This window comes from Diadema antillarum, unplaced genomic scaffold (genome assembly GCF_040938485.1).
Source record: "Diadema antillarum isolate AM-2024a unplaced genomic scaffold, OU_Dant_1.0 scf00000026, whole genome shotgun sequence".
Taxonomy (NCBI): Eukaryota; Metazoa; Echinodermata; class Echinoidea; order Diadematoida; family Diadematidae; genus Diadema; species Diadema antillarum.
Genome location: NW_027270915.1, coordinates 2,348,347 through 2,371,194, shown reverse-complemented (window position 1 = coordinate 2,371,194; position 22,848 = coordinate 2,348,347). Strand labels below are relative to the sequence as shown.

Here is a 22,848-nt window from a genome sequence, read left to right as displayed (position 1 = left end):
CTGGTGACGCGTCATTAGAATCGTGATTGAAATTACACACTCTCGATATGTGTGAAAACAGCCTAGGAAGAAAGAGAGAAAGAGGGTAAGAACAGGTTGGAAAGAGTATCCTGAAATCTCTCCTCTTCACTTGCGATTGCAGAGTTACAGGTGTCGTGAGCCAGGAAGCGTATTTGTGAAAATGAATCTTGCCGCACTGCCCAGGGTATGTAAACAGGCTTAGTCTTGTCGCATGGTATGCTCAAAGACTTTCCCCATTTCATTCCCTTGGTCAATTTTCTTTTTCTTCTTGTTTTCAAAACAAAAAGGAACCCATTTCCCCTCAAAAAAAAAAAAAAAATCTTTCCTGGGATGGTGAGACTGGGGAACAATATGGGTCGGTCGGTACTCTGTCCTGGGCGATGAAAATCGCACCACAAAGAATGAACGTAATTGCACAGAGCAAGAGGATGATACTGAATGTCCTTCAATTCTTGGGTAAAAGATTTGGAATCTGAGAAAGAATACATAGAAAGATAGTTACCATCTATACTGTACCTATAAGGTCATATCTATCAACACCAACATTCAGGAACAGAATTCTTCAGATAGCTTAAATGGTTCCTCAGACCAGGACAAGCCAGTAGGTCTGTCCTACAGTGACCCCAGTGCAGCGACCCCAATTACAAGCCGAGGGTTCAGAGGTCATATAGCCAGAGAGAACACTGCTGAACACTTTGCACTCCATGCAGAGAGATGGGAGAGAGGGAGAAGGGAAGGCATACAGCTTCTAAATCTGCAAACTTCTCTGATACATTTTCAGCAGATACGGAAATAAAGATTTGAATGAGACACATTCCAACAAATTTATCATGAAACTGCTACATCTGAAGTGTTTTGTAACTAAATGATACAATTCTTCATTGGGTAAAACATCTTTGTAATTTCATAAAGCAACAAGTAGGTGCACAGCCGTCGCATAACCACAAACCTTGCCTTACATAAATCTTAAAAGTTTTAGCATCAATGCAAGCTCATCAATTACTGATATCATTAACATAACTTTCACATAAACTTTAAAGATTACAGTCTCCCAAATATTAGTGAGGCCATTAGACGAAACAAGGAATAAAAAAACAAACAAACTACAGTTTGTGGTTTTATCCCTCAAATCCTAAATGAAAGAAATGGGTCAGAAGAGGTCGATGCTACACCCAATTCCTTGGTGACACCAGGTCAGGGGGTGAAAACCAAAAAGGTGAAAGAGCAGAAACAGCATATGTGCATGGAGGACGGGTTTAGCAGAAGGTCATTAACACAACCTGTTTTTTTTTTCTCCCTGTCATCGAGCTTCTAGCAGGGTTCAATAACTCCTATAAACCCCTACATGCATTTCACTTGAGACAAAACCTCTTGCAAAACATCAATAAATTATGCCTAAATAGTTCCATGCCCACATCCAACAAAATGAAAAAAAAAAACCCAATAAAACTCTTCCCCTTTTCCATTCCATTGGTGCTCATTCAAAAAGACATCATTTCTAAGTCCTCTAATTGTCTCGATGAAAGCACAAGTCCAATTTCATTACACCTGGGGGAGAAATCGCCAGTCATTCGCCCAAACCCAGGCAAAGGTCGACAAGTAGCAGGAAGCAGGGGTGGATGCTTCAAGAATTGTGCCCTGGTGTCGACATGTAAATCTGTTACCTGCTCAAGTGCCTGAACCATGCTTTTTTAAATTAATAAATAAATAAATGACTTATTAGAAGAATGTGCATACTAACTGTGTGTCCTGACATGGTCTGTCTGTCATTCAAGAAAGAAAGAAAAAAAAAAGGCATTACAGGCCTATTCCCTGCACATTGTAAAATTGACAAAACTGCAAAACCCAAGAGGAAAAGGCGAAAATTCTGTCAGCATACATTTCAAGTTGACTTATGCTTTGATTGTCGTAGTTTTGTTTTGTTTTGCTTTGTTTTATTTTGTGTTTTTTTTTTTGGTTGGGGAATAGCTAGTGAAGGGTATTCAAAAAAATTCCCTGGAGGCTGGAGCTAACCTCTTTGATTCCACTGCAGGCAAACAATGTTATGACATTTGATGAACACTTAATGTGACTCTTCAAATATCTTTTCAGAGAATATCTTGAAATGTCTGTCAGCTGTGAATCACTGCAAACATCTTATCCCCATCACTCAACTATTCCAAACCGCATCACTTTTCTGCAGGGCTCCAACTTCTTCTGGCAGACTTCCAGCCCATTGATGCACAAATTCTGTTTTCAAACTATCACAGAAGAAAAACCTCGTCACACTTTTCTTTCTTTGATTGCATGGCTAGTTGTTTCACCATGCTCTCTGTTTCTCGATCTTCCATCTTCCAAGTGTCAACACCAATGAAAATTCGTATCTTTTCCCCCCTGCCCAAAAGCAAACACTAACATTATTCTCTTCTGACCCAACAGTATCATGAATTGATAAATTGAATTATTAGCCGGCATGCAACTCTTGTCGCCTGCCAGACACAACTCCGCGTCCATCCGTCCATTGTCTCCGGTGGCGGCCAAAACGTAGAAACTCATATTTGATAATGACATTAAATGTTGGCGGGCCGTAATTGCTGGGACGTGCCATCGGCCGCGAGGGAGCGTTGTTCGAGGGGAGACGAGTTGATTTGGGGAGCAGCAGGCAGTCCCTTCTCCCCTCCGCTCTTGTTACTAACTTCATTCTCCGCCCCCATCCCTACCCCTCCCCCTCCAACACCCCTATATCAAAGTATCATTCCTGAAAAAAAAACACTGTTTCTACCTTGAACTATTCCATCATTCCAATTATGTATGTGAGATGTCTGGATGCACCACACACACACACACACACACACACACACACACACAAAGACTAGTTAACCCTGCTGTTACCATAGCAACATGTCTGCACACAATACCAATGGCACCATGTAAGAAGCTGGGATATCTTTCCTTGCACATCAGGTAGGAAGGGGCATGATTTCTTTGTTTAGTATTAGATGATTCATGTGCAAAAGGCACTTCAGAAAAGCTCTTAATTGTTATGATGTTCGTGACTGGTTTTCTTATGCTGCCAGCTGCCAAAATATAGGCTTATATAAATATATATTTTAAACAATCTAAGAAAATCTGGTGGTAAAATGATGTGATAATATAAAACATAAATGATCCAACAAACCAAGGAATCAAAGTTGTATATATACACAAACCCAAGGAGGGTTAAATGATTTACTCCCCAGGGCCCACTAGCACCAATCACACAATTCATGGGGGAGGGTGGGAAGGGAGCTAACCCTTCAGGGCACCGTTATAGGCTATCCACAGCAGGTGCCTGATTGACCTGGGGAGATGGAGGTTGGGGGGGGGGGGGCGGTGAATCGGTGGTCAATATATATTTAGGGTCATTGGCAGGTCATGGGCCAGCTCAGAGAACCTTTAACAAAGTCGAACACAACAGGAATTACTGAAGACTCCAAGTTTCTCCCTTCCTCCTCTGTTCAGTTCTCTATTTAAATATCTTTTTTCTCCTACTTATTGCTCTTTTTGTGGAGTTGTATTAGAGGTCTATTTCTTACATGTTCTAAAAACAAGACCTGATTCATGCTGTGCTTTGGTGCCATTCTAATGCTTCACAAATTCACCATCACCAAATGATATCAACAAATAGGACAACTTACATACACTTGTCTCTATGCTAAAATTTGTGGATATTTTGCCCGAGATCAAATCGCATAGCAAACTATTCAAATCACCTCTCTGTACCTACTGAATACTTTCCAATACTTTTAATCCATATTGAATACATTGGCATTGGTAGTTGCCATGTTAGGTAGGCCTGTGCTGATTTTGTTTTGTTTTGTTTTGCTACGAATAACTTTGCTTGTAAAGGTATGGGTAGAATCTGAATACTGGCAGCCTATGTCATAAAAAGGTCAATTGTCATACAAAGAAAGATTGTTGTTATATCACCTCAACCATGTGCCCCTCTCAAAAGTCCCAGTTCTTTCCTGCCACCCCACCCCCTCCCCTTAACCCTTAAACATGCAAGTGTTCACAGCTCTCCACTGATTTCCTGTGTAAAGCCACTGAAATGTTATGATTCTCACAGCTTGGCCGCAAAATTAATCTGTGCTTTCATTTGGGATTCAAACCCTGGAAACCTACATGTACAAATATACTACGTATGTGTAACATTGATCTCCTTGACTTTGGGGCAATCAAGCTTTCTGCACTGTGAGCCAACAAATGCAGTGATCTTCAGTATATTTGCCATGTGTTCAAGCTGCTTCACCCATTTTTGTTTGGTCTTTGATCATCCTTTGAAGCCAAAAACATTCTTGTGATCATGTAAAACTCCAGAACAGTTCCCTTTGATAAAATCAAAATCTTTGACAGTTATGGGTATGAAATGTAAGGTCTCACAAACATCTCAAATTGCAATCATTGGATCCTGCATATCTGGGGCAACAGATTCAACATTCAAACCCCAATTCTCGGAAAGTGCGGTGCTTTGCCGTCGGTAAGACAATATCTGAGACAGATAGCAGAGAAGAGAATGCGAACATATAAATGCATTTGTTGATGTGCCAATTTCCTTGGCAGATCGGCTGACGAGGGGCAAAGAAAAGCTAGGGCTCTTCAACGATCTCCTGAGAAAGGCATGGAAAGCATAGCTCGCGGCACTCCAAGAAGCTCTGCTGGATTTTTCACCTAACCCTGCCTACTCCCTCCACCCCCCCCCCCCCAACCCCCTTCCCTTCCCCCAGCCATTTCCTTACTTTATGGAGAAAATTGTTTGATAAATCTAATATGGAGGGTCTGATTTGTTAGGGGACAGATGAATTTTCCTCCATTTACCCTAGATTATTGGTTGGTTGATACAGGAAAGATTCAATTCCAGCAAAGCATGCCTCAAGAGAAAGTATGCTGCAGCGCTGTCTTTCACTTCTTTTGAAATTCATTGTTGCGGGCATTTCTTTTTTACTGTTGTTTTCTTCATCATTTCTCATGGCAAAGAGGCAATGTAGAGTACAGAAAAAGAGAAGCCTCACCGGAAATGTAAGCACAAGCTAATTCAGGTAAATGTTCTTGCCATTCTGAGGGGTAAGCCTAATCAGAGGAGATGCATAATCTTTCCCCCTGTTTTCCCTTTTTAGATGCAAATACATCGTAGTAAAAATTAAAGAGATCTACAATAATCTGACGAAAGAGAGAGCTAAGAATGAGCTTTCTCCAGTAATATGTTTTCACAAGACACCCATTTTGCTCTGTTGGCAAAGCATACGCTGATTCAATGTTGGGTTTAAGAATGACTTTAGATTCTGATTCCATCTCATCTCTTTATATCAGTCTGACCAGTCAATCACTGTGAACAGAATCCTAGAGGACTTTGAGTCAGCTTAATCTAGCTCATAGTCATCTTTCATATACAGTAGTTATTTCATCACTATGGCTTCCAGCTCTGCACAGATGTAGCTTTACGGGGACCAGTGCTTCATCTTCCCTTGGCCCCCCATCCCCGAAGACAAGTGCAGCATTTCATTAAATTTGATGATAAGCAGGGGACTACTTCGCTTGCTGAGTCATCAAGAGGTTTTAGAAGTAGGAATGGGGGGGGGGGGGGCAGTGGGTATCATTATCATTAGTTCCATGTCTGGATTATACATTGACAGGTCCTACTAGTGAGCTAAACGGTCTTCATTTGAAGCATCTATTGGAGACCCGCTGTGCTTGGCAAAGTACAGGAAAACCTTGTCGAGATATTCCAGGGGTCTTAATACCGGGGACCATAGTTTGCGAGTCTTCCCCAACTTCAATTCCATTTCCTGCATGGGGAGTTGGGGGGGGGGGGGGGAAGACCTCTATGCCATTTGCATCCTACATGTCTGGAATCATAATAGTCGATGAATAGTTTAGTACAAGAGATGATTTGCACTGCTGAAAAGTTACTTGCGGCTACTTGGATGAAGGATCTTGAAAATCTATCAGAAAGAAGGGTGATTTAATTTGTGTACAGGGGAAAAAGTGCTCAATTTCTGCAGTCACACCTGAGTTGACACGACACATCTCATGCACAACGACAATCCACACTGTCTGCAATGGCTCACCTGTTTGGTCTCGTCAACGAGTTCCCGACTCCCGAATCCCGTCTCTCCTTCCAAGGCGACTTTGTGCTGGTGGTGTTCTCTGGCGTCTTCTTCTCGCCCTCTTCCTCCTCTTCCTCGTCGTCGTTGGAGATGGGCGTGTCGTGCTCGCTGGCCGTGTCCTGGCTGGTGGAGAGACCCCCAACGCCGGTGTCCTCGTGCTGCTGCTGCTGGGCGTCCTCCCGTTTGCTGTAGTTGAAGTCCGGGGTGGCCACGGGGGAAGGGAGAGGGGACAGGCAGGGGGACGAGACCTGGGAGCCGACCGGGGAGGAGATCTGCGAGGAGGAGGCAGGCGACATGCTGCCCTCACCTGCCACGGGAAGAGATGGATACCGATAGAGTATTCTGCCACAGTCATCAGCAAGAATCATACATCATACATCACTCGACAGTTTAACGAACAACAAAGTATGTTACGGCAACATTCTCAATAAGAATTCTCAGATAAAAATTTCCTCATGGTCTCTGACCACAATCCTTGGCTTTTATTCAATGACATTGTTCATGTGTGACAGCTGATCTTGGACAGCTGCCATTCTAGTCTTCTTCTTTTTTTCTCCCCCTTAATAAATGCTGAAATCTTATCAATTCATCTAGGTAATCTAATAAGACAAGGCACACTACACAATAGGTTCTGAATACAGCAGATGCCACCCTTCCCAATAGTCATGACCCTTTACTGTGACCTGATAATGTTGATGCGAGCTGTGCCAGCGAGGTTCACTTTTGCAGCAGGGGAAGGATTTCCCTGATGTGGTCCATCTGCCAGTGACAACTGGGTGATATATACCACTGGCTGAATGATGCATTAGTCAGGTTCACAGGACATTTGCAATCTTCAAAGTTCTGAACTTCGATGAACAAGCTGTAGTTTTAAACTATGATGTGCATCCACATGGCACCTCATCTTTAAGATTAAAGTTTCGAGGAGAGCCCCACTACATGATTGACCCACAGAACTATTCATGCACCTGCCATTCAGAAGACGTCCACCCCTTCTGGGAGGTTTGAATCACTGACTCAAGAGTAAATCTGAACTCTTTTCTGTTTACCTACAAATATACACAGTAAACTGACCCCTTGATAGTCCATTGTCAATCATCCAAAGGCATTACACGTTTGATGAACTTCTTATCAGTGCCCCAGAGACTCATAGAGAATTTGTGGTACAGAAATATGAAAATATGAACTGAAGCACTGCAAGCTTGAAATTCTTCTATCCAGTTAATCCCGATATCACAAAATATGAATATCGACAAATTGTCTCATTTCTGAATGACATTATGAATGCATTTATAAGAATGTTTATGAGCGACAAGCAGGGTTTAACTTTGATAGCATCTTTAACACAAGCAAAACAGTCGATTATTGGATATCCCACACCTTCTTCACATTTCGAGGAGAATTTGAACGACTCACAGACAGTTCTCTCAGCTACATAATTATCTGAATCTACAACTTGATAGACACAGCATTTGCCACTGCATTGATACATTACTCTTTGGTAAGATACTTCCTTTCCTTCTTAAGGTTCGTCCTCCTATAAACAGGAGTGGATGAACTCCTTCATGCTCACAATATGTCAACTAAACATACACAACAAAGACTAGTATGGTGAAACCCATCACTCCAAATGTAGTAGGTAACTCCAGTTCGGCTGAGCGAAACTTGGTTGAATGTCATCCGTTGGATGTCCCATGTGTACGCTGCTAAACCCACTTGGAGAAATCAAGCTTGACACGTCAAATTGGAAATTGTCAGACTGAAATCTGAGTCGGCGTGTTCCCCCCCCCCCCCCCCCCCCCCCCCCCCCCCCGCTCCAGGGGCATCACAAAACGTCCTGACAATTGTCACTTTTGATTTCAGAATGTCTGGCTAATGAGATGTCTTCCTTTTTCTACAGCTGATGTCATCATGTTCATCTCTCTCTAACCACTATTTTTTTTTCTCTCTCTCTACAATTTGGTTTGTTTGTTTTCATTTGGTAAAGGTGGCTGCGTTTGTGCTAAGCTAAGCACCCCTTGAAGAAAATACGTCCCTGGCGATTCGGCACATCCACTGCCTTTGAATGAAAATATCTGGAATTGTTGGGACTAATTGGACGATGCTTTAGTGCCTCTCCTGAAAAAGCTGGCTTGATGCCAATCACAGAAAATCTTGTACAGTTTTAAATTCACTTCCTTTCAAAGGGTTACTGATAATTCGATTCCATTCTCTAGCACAGTTTCTTCATAAACATAGTTCCAAAATGATATTTCCTGTCTTATAGAATCATTTCACACCCACTACCTCAAATGTGTCAATCAAAGATTTTGCAAATTACTTTTCTGTGTCTTACTAAACATCATTGTTATTTCACCAGCATAATCTACCAAGGAACATTTTAAGCAACAATCAAACAAATGAGACAATTTGTCTGTTAAGAACTTAATCTCATGTGGCTATCAATATTTACTTAACAGCAGAGCACATCAGACCTCATGCAGCTCTTGATATAAGTCCAAATATTCTACAACATTGAACAACACCACCAGTTATTATTGGACAGTTTCAACTCAGCATTACGAACTGCTGAATGACTCTTGATCCACACTGATCTTGAACATTCTGACGAGTGCCTTTGTTGCACCCTGTAGTTTACCCGGATTGGATTTGACCATTTGATTGAATCTGTTGTCTGACCTTATGACTCATCATGATTGATTGTCATGTCCAGTCTAGTCTCATAACAAGTTAAGCAGGTTCATGTAAGCTGACATACACAACAATGACTGTGACTCTAATCAACGAACAGAGACAACTTTAAAGGGAAATTCTGAACCGGTTAAAAGTTAGTCCAAACATAGGGAGTAAAATATGACAAGCACAACATCGAAAATTTGGTCAAAATCAAATCAAAAAAGGAAGTAAGTTATAAGATTTGAAAGATTTGCTACTTTTTTGCACATAACAGTTCTTGAACTATTGATATGAATATGTAAAATAGTAAGCTAATGATGTTCTCACCTCACGATTTTCCATTGACTGCGTACAAAAAAAATGACAACAATTCAACTTTTCTGCTAGAAAACATGGTGTGTAAATAACCATGTTCTTCATGACTGAATATCTTCAAAATAATGACAGTCAGACATATCAGGATGTGAGACTATGCAAAATAGGGTTTGAATGAAACACAAGAAATTTCAAAATTTTATGCACAGACTGCGTGGCACGATGTGAGGTGATGACGTCAATTCACCATTTGCATTCAAATTGACTGTTCAAGAACTGTTTAATTAAACTTAGTGAAACTGCACAATTTCACAACATCCTTAACTTTGCTCTGATTTTGATGGAATTGGAATTGTGCTCAGAAGGTTTTACTCTTCCTTTTTCAGACTAACTTTCAGCTGGTCTGAAAGTCCCCTTTAACCCTTGTTCTTACCTGTCCCCTTGATGTTCACTTCCAGCTCATGGATACTCTGGTTGATGCCGACCAGCAATCGCTCCAGCTCCGAGCTGAGGCCCATGACCTCTGCCTCAAGGTCCGGGTCCATCTCCATACTGATGATGCTCTCCCGGATGCCCTCTATGCCGGCGTTTGGCAGGCTGTTGCTGCGGTCACGCCGCGACCGGCGCCGCACTTCGGCCTGGGGCTCGAGGGCCGCCTCCTCTTGCTTCTCTTGCATGAGAATCTTGCTAATGTTCGTCAAGATATCCAGTGTCTCCGCTTCCCGCTTGATATTCACACTGTTTTTTGACATATTGCACGATTCGTGGTCGTCGATGTCCGTGCACGTGGACACGCTGGCGCTCCGCCTGTGCGACGACGGCGCTGCGCTAAAGGAGTCATGGAGGTGACCAATGTTTTTCAGGTTATAGATCTGTCGCATGAGTTCGGTTTCGGCGACCTCGATTTCAGCAGTGGGGAGGTTATCCAGGCTGGAGTGTAATGCAGGGGGCATGTTGTCGTACATGCTGGGGCTGCGCAATCTCTGCGGGACGTCGTCTTCATCCCCATCTCCCAGGGGCGATGATGTCGTGATGATCTCGTGCGACCGCCAGTCTGCGGGTTCTGCTCCGGAATGACCCTGCCAGGAGTCGTTGCTGCTGCTGCTCCTCGTCAGCATTGTTGTACCGGTCACGGACGGGATGCGGTTCTCCTGCCTGTTGGGTCGGCTGACTGTCTCGACCACCAAATCAACACCCATATCCTCGAGATCACTAGAGAACACATCCTCACAGCTTTTACTCTCATTGTTGTTGTTGATCTTCTTTGACAACGCCAGCGTGGCTTCCTGCAAATTCGTCTCCACATCTAGGCTCATCTTTCGGTGCAAAGTCGGTGAGCTGGGTTCTGAGAAGACGCGACCCATTCTCTTGGCATTGTTGCCCCGCCCCCCATTTGGAGTCCTCCTGCGCGTGGCGGGTGGGGTCACTAGCATTTCTGGGTATCTGCATGATCGCGACTTTGCAGTATCCAGGTCAATACAATTAAAGAGTTCAATTTTTCGAGTAAGAGTACCATTGTCTTGGATAATGGGTCCACTGATTTTGGGAGCATCGCCGCCCGATTTATGTTTCTGCCTCTGGCTCCCACGCTTGCCCTTCAGGCTGTCCAACCGCTTCAGGAAATTCTTTGCCCCTTTCATACGATCCCGACTGTTGTGCAGCCCATTCATGTCGGGTGGCGACTCCTTCTGAACAGTGGAAATCTGGATGATGGCACTCCTCGGATTTTGCATGTCTCGCTCCACCGGCACTGGCGTGGATGTCTTATAGTCGGATTTCGACATCGGCAAGCTTTGGCTGGAGGAGGATGGAACGATTCGCGCGTCTGGCATGTGCCTGCCGCCGTACACCTTCTTCACCAGGGCGGGGCTGTCAAAGCTGCTGGTGCTGGTGTAGCCCTCGTTGCGTTCGCTGTCTGTGGTGGTGACGCTCTCATGGCTGCTGTTGAGCCGCGGGAGCGTGTGCGTGTGCGTCGGACATGACTCGAGGGTCGGCGACATGGAGAGTTCGCACTCGGGAGACTCCTCTCCTGTCAGGCGCCGCGACCATCGCCTGTTGGTGCGCATGTATTTCCACTTGTTACTGATTGCACATTGGTCCTCATCCTCAGATTCGTCGCACTGCAGAGAAATAAAGATCACAAGAACAGACACCAGTATTATCATCATTATCTGAATTTTCAATCACTCATGCTCAAAAACAAACATGTACAGCACTTTAGAGACAAATCCTGTACAAGATCCAAGACTCTTCAATCACTGCAGTAAGAAGAAACTTTTTATCACAATGTAAAACACTAACATTTAAAACTGAGAAGATAACCATTCTTACAATATTGACTCCACTCCATTTGTGCATCCACTGACTACGTGCGGCCAGCGGGAGCTGTACTTCAATGTACTTTCAATCACTCCGAATTGGCAGCACACCAAAATCTGGCACACCCCCAGAGAGAATTTGAGAGAGCGAGAGGAACGGCTGTAAGCAAGCCGACCCTTCATCGACTCATCTGGCAGTGCCCCGTTTGTGCCCAGATTACACAGATAGTCCTGCGCATGTATCACCCACCAGGGCATGGAATGTAGTGAGGAACGGGAAAGGGAAAAGGGAGAGGAGGGGAGGGCGGTGTGAGAGGGGAGATCAAAAACTTCCGAGGTACAAGACGTTCTTTCCCCCCATCTCCAATTAGCACCTGGCGGGTAGGACACTGCAACTGTGTTGTGGTGAGTCACACACTGGGTCCATACTCCATCCTGATGAATTTTCTGACAGGAAAAACACTTCGCTTTACAATGGAATGGTCTACATCAAAACCTCGGATACCTTTTTGCAAAAATATTAATTAAACGAGAAAGCAAAACTGCAATACAGGAGCACTCCCTTATTGCATAGGGGAGTCAAAGAGAAAACTTATTGTATGTTTTAGTATGTACCAACATTCTCCAGCACCAGTGTAGTTCAGAATTATTTGAGCCATCATGGAGTCCCAGTGATTCTCAGTCTCCGTTTTACGTCAGATATGACTAATTTGTTGGAAGAGCATTTCACTTTGACAGAAACAGCACACTGATTTTATTCAAGTGAAATAAGACATGAAGTTCTACATATCTTGGAAAAAAAATAAAGATGGAATCTTTCAGTCAGCAAATGCAAGGACAAGAGAGCCTATCACTCAGTCACAAGGCAGCATCTACAGTTGGCATTGATTTGACGGATTATTCACTCTTTTTTGCGCAGCCTGACTTTCACTATTACAACGTCCGTGCAGGACCTGAAATTCAATTACGCAGCATGACATGGGTTCATGATCCTGCCTCCCTCACACGACAGAGACCGGAGCAATGATGATGACGATGATGAATAGATGAGGCTGATTGCTGCCAATTTAGATGATTGCCTCTAAGGTCCCGAAGAGAAAAACCGAGCCATACTACCCAACTGTCATTAATGGGGACATTTCTGTTTTGTTTCATCCATCTCGTCGGCATGCAGATGGCTGCGCTTCGATGATGAAAGGGAGGATTTTTCAAGAGGGCTCCGGGATTAATTTGCTCCTGATTGCCACAGAATGATTTAACGCGATGACCTTTGTGAAGTTTGCATCATTCTCTCTATCTCCCATCCCCCTTCCCCTAACCCCCATCGCAGAAGATGAACGAGGATGGCAGAGGACAAAGATGAAAGGGAGGAGGATGACAGAGTAACTTGATTAAAATCTCTGCCCAATGCCTGGATCGACAAAAAGGCCCTGCCATATCTCCCTGGTTGAGATGGTGTGCCTATATCAAGGTGCAGAGAGCTCTGATTGCAAGAAGGTGGTTGACACGGGAGTCAAGTTTCTCCCGGACTCTTAAGAAGTTATCAGCGGCTTGCTATCAAAGAGTCTGCAGCGGCACGGGTCAATGTGGCCGAATTTAGAACACATTCATGATCAACAAACGTATCCCATTGTTTTGCATGTCACTGCACTATGGAAGGTTGGGATGCCATCCATGTTTTACAATCTCTCACACGTCCATTTCACACAAGCCTGAATTAAATCTCAAGTCTATTCCACACACAATGTCTCATTGACTTCAAAAGGAGAAGCTCTGAATGTGAGATGTAAGTGAAGTTAACACCACATTTACCTTTCTTACTACAAGTACAACTGTCTTACTTGGAAAGACCAAAAATTCACAAGGATCTTTGAAAACTAAATCTTATGAGAAAGCACAATTTGTTTGAATAATTATGACCATTGTGGATTTAATGCTTGAAACGAGATGGCAATCACTAAATCTATTTAGCATAGCAAAATTTTCTATTTATTTCCACTGTCGTTCTACATTTATAACCAACTTTACAGAAACTTTGTTTCAACAAGGATGTTCACACGAACACCTGATGAACTTAGTGTCTGAGTAATCTCTAACCTCACAGAAAGGATTTAGTGAGAGTTGAATCTGTCCCAGTCTTAAATATCCAGTACCATGGGGAAACATGGGTGGCCCAATAGAATTGATCTTCAGTTGCTGCCCACTCGGGTACATTTAAAAACCACTAACATAACAGCGCCTGCCAGCGAACATGAGCATCGAAGCATACGCTCATCAGTAAATGGTCAAATCAAGCCGAGATTTTTTTGGCTGGGTGTACATATTACCTTGCTTTACAGGTATAGATATCAGTGACAAAGTTTTACACACACAATTTGCCATGCAGATTCTCGAAAATATATTCAAGCCGAGCCAAGCCTTCCCAATCCATGGCAGATTGGCATCCACATGCCGCTGGGTCTTTAATGCCATGCTTCTGTCAATCTCACATGTGAATTTCCTAACTCATAGTGCAGGAAGTTGAGAGGAGATAAAGATAGGAACAGTTATGTGGCATTGTTCTATCCCAAGGTGTACACAAACAAAACCTGGGACAACTACTCGCTACACCGGATGTGATTTTGGTAGACAATATCAAACCCTCGATCTCCAAATCTTGGGAACAATTCAATATCTGCCTGTTGACCTGCATGTTCACATCTCATTTCCAATGAACAGCTTCATCATGCTTACACATCAGAAATGGAAGGGGGTGGGGTGTTGGAAAGAGGGTAGAAAGATACACAAAACAGAATGCTGGACATATGCGTGGTGGATCATGTGTCTCAGTCTCTGAAGTACCTTTATCAAAATGTTACAACACAGCTACACTGGCAAATACATGTAGGCCTACCTTATTCTCTATGTTTTTAATCTATGAATGTATAATTCAGTATTTTTTATTTATTATTGATCCCAAGGAGCATTTCAACACAAGGAAGAGAAAGCAAATATGCACATAATTATGCATAAATGTTGTTTTTTTGTTTGTTTTTTTGTGTTTTTTTTTTTGGGGGGGGGGGGTGGTTAGGTCAGGCAAATCAAGAGGAACAAGCTCTTTCATTCTGTGTAATGAAAGCTTTCACAACTGAAGATTGCATTATGGATCACCAGTAATCACTGGGTAACTACATGACTTATTTTTCATTCCAGAGACAAAATATGAGTAAATGCTTGCTCTAGCTTCACTAATCAAAGAGAAAACAAAACACTCACAAAAACATCAAGAAAATCATCTTCTTTATATTGAATACATGACTGACAACTTTAAGCTCTGTGGTCAGGTAAGGATCTGGACAACAAATGCTAAATATAGACACCAGTAATAACCGCACTACCAGAAAGACCGGAAGGTATGTATGCACCTGTACACAGTGCATCTGTCGTCCTCCAGAGAGAGTCACAATTTCATTAGGGGACTACGATGACATGGACACAGAGGCTTTTTAATCATCAGAAGCAATGCCCTTAGCAGGTAATTTACTACTCTCCCCCCACAGCTCCGGCACTCTCCACTCTTCGATATTTAGTCACTTTCAGAAAAGGAATGGGATGGAAAAAGAAAGAGAGAGAGAGAGAGAGAGAGAGAGAGGGATCTATGATAACAATAATGATGGTAATATGATAACAGCAAAGCCCAAAATGACAATGCAGCAACCCTGCTTAATAAAGCAGCGACATGCCTCTGGGGTAATTGATTTCTCTCAGTAACAGCAGAACAGGAAATGACCCCCCCCAAAAAAAAAAAACAACAACAACAAAAACAACAACAACAACAACAGCAAAACAACAAAACAACAAAACAACAAAACAACAAAAAAAAAACAAAAAAAAACCAAAAAACGAAAGCAATGATGACAAGAAGTTACGCAAAGCTGAAGTTAAGAGCTTAAAAAAACCCATAAAACAAAAACAGAAACATAATTCTGCAGGTCTGGTAGCGAGGAATGATTCCCTAATCACATCATAAGTGCTAGTAGTTTACCTCGTACGCAACTGCGGAACCCTGCTACGGTAATCATATTATGCCTGGTAGGCCTACCACAAAGTGCACTGCTGAGAAAGTGAACATGGAGATGAACATCTCCACTTGGTAATCATCCTCATACTGTACAGTGTGGGATTTGTTTTATAGCGTTGTTTTCTTTTTCTTTTTCTTCTCTACAGAATGCGAAGCTGAAATAAGCTTTCTGCCTAGAACAGTTTCATTAAGTCAAAAGCAGAATCTTCGTCAGAAGTAAACTAACGAACAGGACAGTTTCAACGGAAATCACAAAGCACACAAAATTATGACATCTTGAGAGGCTATCTCTCCCAAAGCAAGACAACAATTGCAAAATATGCTTTCAAATGTTTTGTAATTTGCAATACTGGACATTTTGTTCATTACCAAGTGAAATGTAAAAAATACGATGTAGCAGCACAGAAACCTATGCTAATTATATTTGAATTTCGTTGGAATCCCTCGAACTCTCTCAAAAGAAATGGCATCAGCTTTATATCCCTTGGTGTCACTGTCCTTCCGTCTGTCCATCCTTCCGGCTAAAGGTCAGTCAGTCCGTCTGGCTCGAGTACCTTTCCTTGAGTCATCGTGCCGGAGGTTGTTACGGTGAATTGGGAGGAAAATGTCTCCTTGAACTTCCTGTCTGCGTTTGATTCTAGATCTGCGAATGCAATCCCATCAGGACAAAATTCGTTTCCACAATCGATTTCTCAGCCGATCCCGTAGCTGGGCAGAGCCACGGTTGGGGGAATGATAACAGCCGAAAAAAAGAATGCATGCTAACTAATGGCTATGATGAAGGAGACATACCGCGAATGATGGATGCAGAGAGAGACAGAGGAGGGGGGGGGGGGGGGAGAGAAGCTGCCTGGCTGAAGTCCAATGGACTGGATCGAACGAGACACATACCAACCTCGCTGCGATGGATAGTCTCTGGGTAGGATGCAGCGTTGCAGATTCACGCAAATGTTTCCAGATCTGTCACATACAGAGATACGTGCGATAAATTCGGGGGGGGGGGGGGGGGGTGTCGGTTGTTGGGGTGGCTGGGGAGAAGTTTGAGGCTTATCACGTCATTGAGCCAGCTATGACAATGATGATGCTGTCTGTGGAAGACATCTGGAATGGCTATTAAGAAATTATGACTAAGGAAGGCATATTCCCTCAAATACATTTGCAGTCTCCAGTTTTCCTTCTCTCCCTCACTGTCTCTTTCTCTATCTATCTATCTATCTATCAATCTATCTATCTATCTATTTATCTATCTATCTATCTATCTACATATCTATCTCTCTTTCCATATTCATCTATCTGTCTATCCATGTATTCATCTATCTTTCTATCTACCAATCTCTGTCTCTCTCCGCATTTTTTTCATGCATTCAATTTAAATCTCCCTTTTCTAGCCTGTTTAGTGTTTTTAGAAATGAAGCATTTGCTGCATCCAGTCAACAGAAGACTGACCCTAACTACCTATCCCAACAATCCCTTGTAACAATATGCTAAGAGCATGTCACGAAGAAGCATGTTTTCCACCCTCATACACTTCCAAAAAAGGTTAAAAACCTGAAATAAACATCGCTAACCACAGACTCCATAACATGGTAATAAACACCCACGGAAGACTAGAGCCCCCGAATCCCTGCACACTCGAACACCACTTGGGAGTGTTGTTAATGAATATTGTTGCATTCATGGCAGTGCTTTGCAGCCCACGCAGCCTCGGCAAAGCATGCTCCCCTTCGTCTCAAGCTGCTTAGAGAGGAGGAGCCCTCTCGCATCGCCGTACCTCATTTGCCCAGTTGATCATTCAAGCCGTGGACTTCATGCGATGCTGGTTGCGCCTCGGCACTATTCGCTCCTTCTGGGCGATACCCGATCCTTTTCTGCTCCACCCCCTCATATTTTGAATCTAGGAATCTTGGGGGACAATGACCCCCCCCCCCCACCTTTTTTTTCTTAGCGGCAAAGCTCGGAGGTAAAGCTTACTTTGGACATGATACAGGTTCCTAATCACCGATTGTTTGTGCACTAAGCATCATCTTCAGCACATAGGGGTGACTACCCTTCTGTGGTTTCACATCTAATTTGTACAGCGGATGACGGGGCTAGCACCGCTGAATATTCAAGCCTCCACAGAACAATAAAGAGTCTGTGAATGGCTGCGCACGGTATCACTGAGCAAGAAGAGAATTAATCCTCCAGGCAAAACAACAGCCACTCGAGAAGCAAGTGTGACTCACTCGTTTGACTGTGAATTACCAAAATGCAAATTAGTCTAATTTGTCTGGATGTTTCATTACATAATCAAGGGGAAGAGGCAGGAAAGCACTACAAAAGGGCCTACCCTTTTCCAGCAAGGCACACATGAATTCATTTTCATCAATTCATTTTGGCAAGATATAGAATTATACAAATCATAACAGAGAAGTTACTATAGCTACATTAGGTCCCAGACATTATAGTCTGAATCTTGCGGTCTCCTTTGTACATCCCTTCTTCTCTTGATAAAGATACTGCTACAACAACAACAACACTACCAATAACATCAACAATAATAACAATAATGACAACAACAAAAGTGTCAGAACAAAGGACACTGGAATGATTTAAGCAATGGGAAAATAACAGTAGAACCAGACTGAATTTCAGTAGAGTGCTTTTTGCATGGCCATGAGAAGCAAATTACGGACAATTCACTGCAACTATACGAGATCACTCACTTACGTCACTTATTTCTCACCCAGACCAATTCCTGAAGAAGAGAATGACTACACATTTAACCAGTTTATGCATCATTGACACACAATAGGACATTGAGTTGTTTGGTGCAAATTACAACAGAAAAACGAAAATAATTCCCCTTTCTGATCGAATGCAACTGGAATAATGACAAAAGTCACCAAGGCTGTGAACAAGACTAGCGTATTAACCTTTCACTCAGAGACATCGACCAAGTCAGCTAGTGAAAGGTGATAAAGGGGGACAATGATATAAAAGTATCCCATCTTCCTAGCCATTGGGACCATGACTAACAAGCTTGAGAAACATTCAATTCAATCAGAATGCTTTCATGTAGCGAGGTACTCCGAGATCTCCCCCGTCTCAATGGCTCATTTTCCCGACGCCACTGTCCCGAACAAAGCAAACTAAGACATCCAGAGAGGGGGGCCAACACCAGCCAACATTATGACTTGCCGGAGGGGAGCAGGCATTACCCCGTGTGATTACAGCTATTCTGTTGATATTTGCCGCCAAATTGATGATAACCGCAACACAGCATATGACAGATGCGCTACTATCTATACAAACTCCTCGAACCTTCAGACGGAAATTATCCCCTTTTCCCCTTCATCCTACGATGTCCCACGCACGTATGTGGGATGACATCATGACTGCCATTAAGTGAGTTCAGCACACATGGGAAATTTAGTGCATCACTGAACATTTTAGTGGCTGAACAGTCCCAACAGCTTCTTTTCTTCTTTCTTTCTGGCAGGTTCAGTTTACAATGACAGCCTACACCATGAAGATTAGACGCTATCATGGCATAAATCTGACAATCTAAGAATTCATATCCTCCTTCGACATTACTCTACATTTCTGTCAGTCGTATCAAACTGTTTATCACATTGTGCACAGAAGTAAATGTATTATCCCTTCATCAGACACCTTTTGATTTTCTTTTTCCTTTTTTAATTCATAAGAAAGTGCAACCCATCTATTTTCAGTTAAAAATCACAACAGAGTCAAGTTCTTCATCTGACAGATATCTTCAGTCACAAATCATCAGCCCTCAATCACCTTAGAGTCTACATCGTCCCAATCACAGGCAGAGCTCCAGATGCGAGAAACCATGGGTGGGTGGAAGGGTGAATGGTTGGTCTTCTTCTGCTGACAACAGTCCAAAGAGGGGTTTTTACCAATAGGAGACTATGTGGGTGCTTCTTTATGCGTCAACACTCATGATTTAAAGCACAAATTTACAGTTTAAAAAAAAATATTTGAATTAGATTCAATATCCTAATTATGTAGGCTTCTCACTGCTTTTTCAGGGGTGGTCCTACGTTTGAAAGCATCATGTGAGTGGGCGGGGGGGGGGGGGGGGGATTCACAAGTAAATCTTGATATTTGTCCAACTGCAGTCCATTACCAAACATCTGCGGTCTCTCTAACGGAATACATGTACATGTATAAACAAAGCGTGCACTTTATATATTATCGGTATCATCAATTGCACAAAATGTGCAACCTGAGAAAACACCTGTAACATTTCAAACCTGCAGACTTTGGTGTTCCCATCACAAGTGGGTAATGATCGGGCTGGAAGGGTATGAGTACGAGATGGTTTCAGTTAGGGGAGTTAAGGAGCTGGAGGAGAGGGGCGAGAGGAAAGACGGAGCTAGGGTGGGAGCGGGACCGACCAACGATACACAAAAGCTTAAATCAAAGCCCCCTCCAATCCCAACAAGGGACCGGCGGACCGACTACGCTCACCACAAAACCACTCGCTCTGTGGGAGGGAAGGTCATAAACTTTTGTCTCCAGGACTTCCCTGCCAAGACGCTTTGGCAGCTACCGACCCATGCACAAAATACGAGGAACGTTCTTTCCTTCCTCCCAACTCTATGACAGAAGTTGCAGCTTACGAGCGATGAAGTTGTGACTAATGCCTCTAGTATTTGTTTCCAATTCTGCGAGTATAGCATCAACAAAAAGTCCCTCATAGTCCCTGAACATATCTCTTCAAATAATGCTGTTTTCAATCAAAGAGATGAATAAGCTAACTGTCAAATTTAGGGTACATATCTTTTTAAGACAAACAAAGTAATAAAAAGGTCTTTTTTTTTGCCGGATGGAATTACAATATGCTCTCCTTGTTAGACCTTCTGTAATACCAACACCAAACTACATGCAAAATACCCAGCTCTGAAATACATTTCATTCCAATCATCCTCCTATCCCCAACACACACACACAAAAGAAAGAAACAACCTGCTGCAGAATCTCGCCTTCTTCTATTGACCGTTGTACACAAACTCCCTCCTCATCTTCTCTGAAAAAACTTCAGGAAGATAGGCCTACTACTTGAATGTTAACATGTTCCTTCGCCTTTATTATCACGTGATTCAACAAGCACTACAGTGCAACATTGCTCTAGCTTCCCATTATTGCTGCTGAACACATACAAAGAATCGGGCTGTTGATCAAATCTATTGCCTTTCATACAGTGCTACGATATTTCACAGGGAAGTGTGGATGATTACACTAGAATAAATGACATCTCCCTCCCCTTCCCCCTTCAGTTGAGGCAGACACAAAGTTCCAATTTGCCAAGCTGAAGCCCGCTAACTGCTAAAATGTGCGGAAGGCGGGTACCTCCTGTGTTTACTCTGCTCCGGATTATCACGAATGCGTCTTGTCCCAATTTTTTTTTTCGTCACAAACACTTGGCAAACACGGCATACTATGTCCGCCGTCACCCGAGTGGATAAACAAGGTCATAACTCAAAATATTTGGCCGTTGCAAACTCTGCGCAAATTCTGGTAGTAAAAAAAAAAAGTACAACTTTTTTGTCACGTGCAATCATATATGGACCGAACTGTGAACACCTTTCTTTGGTGGTGCCTACTGGTCCAATAAATTTAGTTGGATTTGTAAATTCAACGATGAGATATTGATTGCTTGTTTGCATTGCCAAGAGTGCCTTGCCTTCTTTCGCAGGCCTGCGATTATACAGCCCATTATCACTGATAAATATTTTGCCTCTCCTATTGATGACAGAGTGCACCTAGGGGTGAACTATAAGATGAAGCTCAGAATTCTTATAGCGGTTAACTTCATTCAAGGGATGCAGAGTGGTTTTTGGTGTTCTTCAGAGGCACAAAGTACACTAACCTCTGCCACGCAATTTTTCCTGTTAGAAATACATAAATATGCCTCTTTCTTCCCATGCTAGAAATGAACAAAAGAGCACATGCTTCCCCCCCCCCCCCCTCATCTCTTTTGCATTGGGACAAGTTACAATGCAGAGAGGAAGTGTTATTGTGGGATAGGTATTAGAAGCTAAAGGCTGCTACAAAAGGGATGCAAATTGGCGGTTTTCGTGGTATCTTTTTCTATCAAGTATCAGTTTTGAGTGATTATCAGTGCAAGTACAAGTCCAGGTAGTGGAAGCTCCATTGACTGAAACAGGTGGGGGGTCACTTGACTTTTGGGGTTTTAGCCCGCAGGGTGTGGCAGGGACAATAAATGGGGAGGGGGGGGGGATGTGCCCCTATCGTTTGAAGCAGGGAGGTGGGAACCCACCTCCCTGTTTGAAGGTAGGACTGCATGTACACTTGCCAACCATAAGGCACAGGAACTCAATTTTCTCAATAACAGCATAGGCCCTACTTGGCAAATTTGGCACACTTTGGCTTAGTTATATTCTGCTCACCCATAGACAAATAATCTTTATGTTACATTATCAATATTTTCACACAAATCTTAGAATTTCAGTGTGATAAGTGTAAAGGGCATCAGCCACATAGAAATCCATACCATCAGTCAAACAGTCATATAGGGCCTACATGGTGTACCAGGTACATGTTATATCTGAATCAAACTCAACAGAAGTGGAGCGCTAAAGAGCTATGTTTATTTCTGAATTTCCACCATTTTTATGCTCATATACCAGAAATGATAGTGCAATACTTACAGATCTGTGGATTGGTGCTTCAATTTTCATGCTGGCACATTTATTGAGGATTTTCAGTCTCCTGAGGAATAGAAATAGAAACAAAGAAATACAAATATAGATGAGACTGCTGATCCTATCATCATATGCTATTAAGATATTGCACACTATCAGCGAGCTTCATATAATTTTACTACAAATATGAATAGACTGGACAAAGTAGGCCTAAATTGTTAGCATATGAATGATTATCATACCCGGTCTAATAGAAATACATGAAAACCATACACACAACAGCTACATACTAGATGAAATACTTGCAGATTTTGAAGATGTTATTTTCAACTATCTCACCAAGTTTACGGCTGTGTGGGGGGGAAAACAGCAAAACAATGACAATGAGAAGATAAGAAAAGGAATGTCCTACAACCACGTGGATTGAACCCAGTAAGGTTGACCAGTACACAGAAGATACACTGATGAGGAAGCACAAATAAGTTCCCAGTCAACGATCTCTAATTAACGCTGATTTTGTCTCTCGGTTTCAAGACCGTGAGCAGCTCATCAGCCGAGTATTAATGACGACATTCATAGGTGATGATACTGAGTCACACCATAATACTAGGAAGACTCACCACACGCTACACATCAAACACTTTCACCAAAGGCGT

General features: G+C 42.8%; 1 protein-coding gene across 1 annotated transcript in view; it reads right to left on the bottom strand.

The window, feature by feature from the left end:
• LOC139734614 (rho GTPase-activating protein 7-like) overlaps positions 1-22,848 on the bottom strand; it is a 93,799-nt gene that overhangs the window by 37,330 nt on the left and 33,621 nt on the right. The window contains exons 4-6 of the mRNA XM_071645401.1: positions 22,199-22,259; positions 9,571-11,257; positions 6,108-6,453 (exon numbers count right to left, since the gene is read on the bottom strand). Of these exons, the coding sequence (XP_071501502.1) occupies positions 6,108-6,453; positions 9,571-11,257; positions 22,199-22,259 (2,094 nt within the window). The remainder of the gene's footprint in view (positions 1-6,107; positions 6,454-9,570; positions 11,258-22,198; positions 22,260-22,848) is intronic.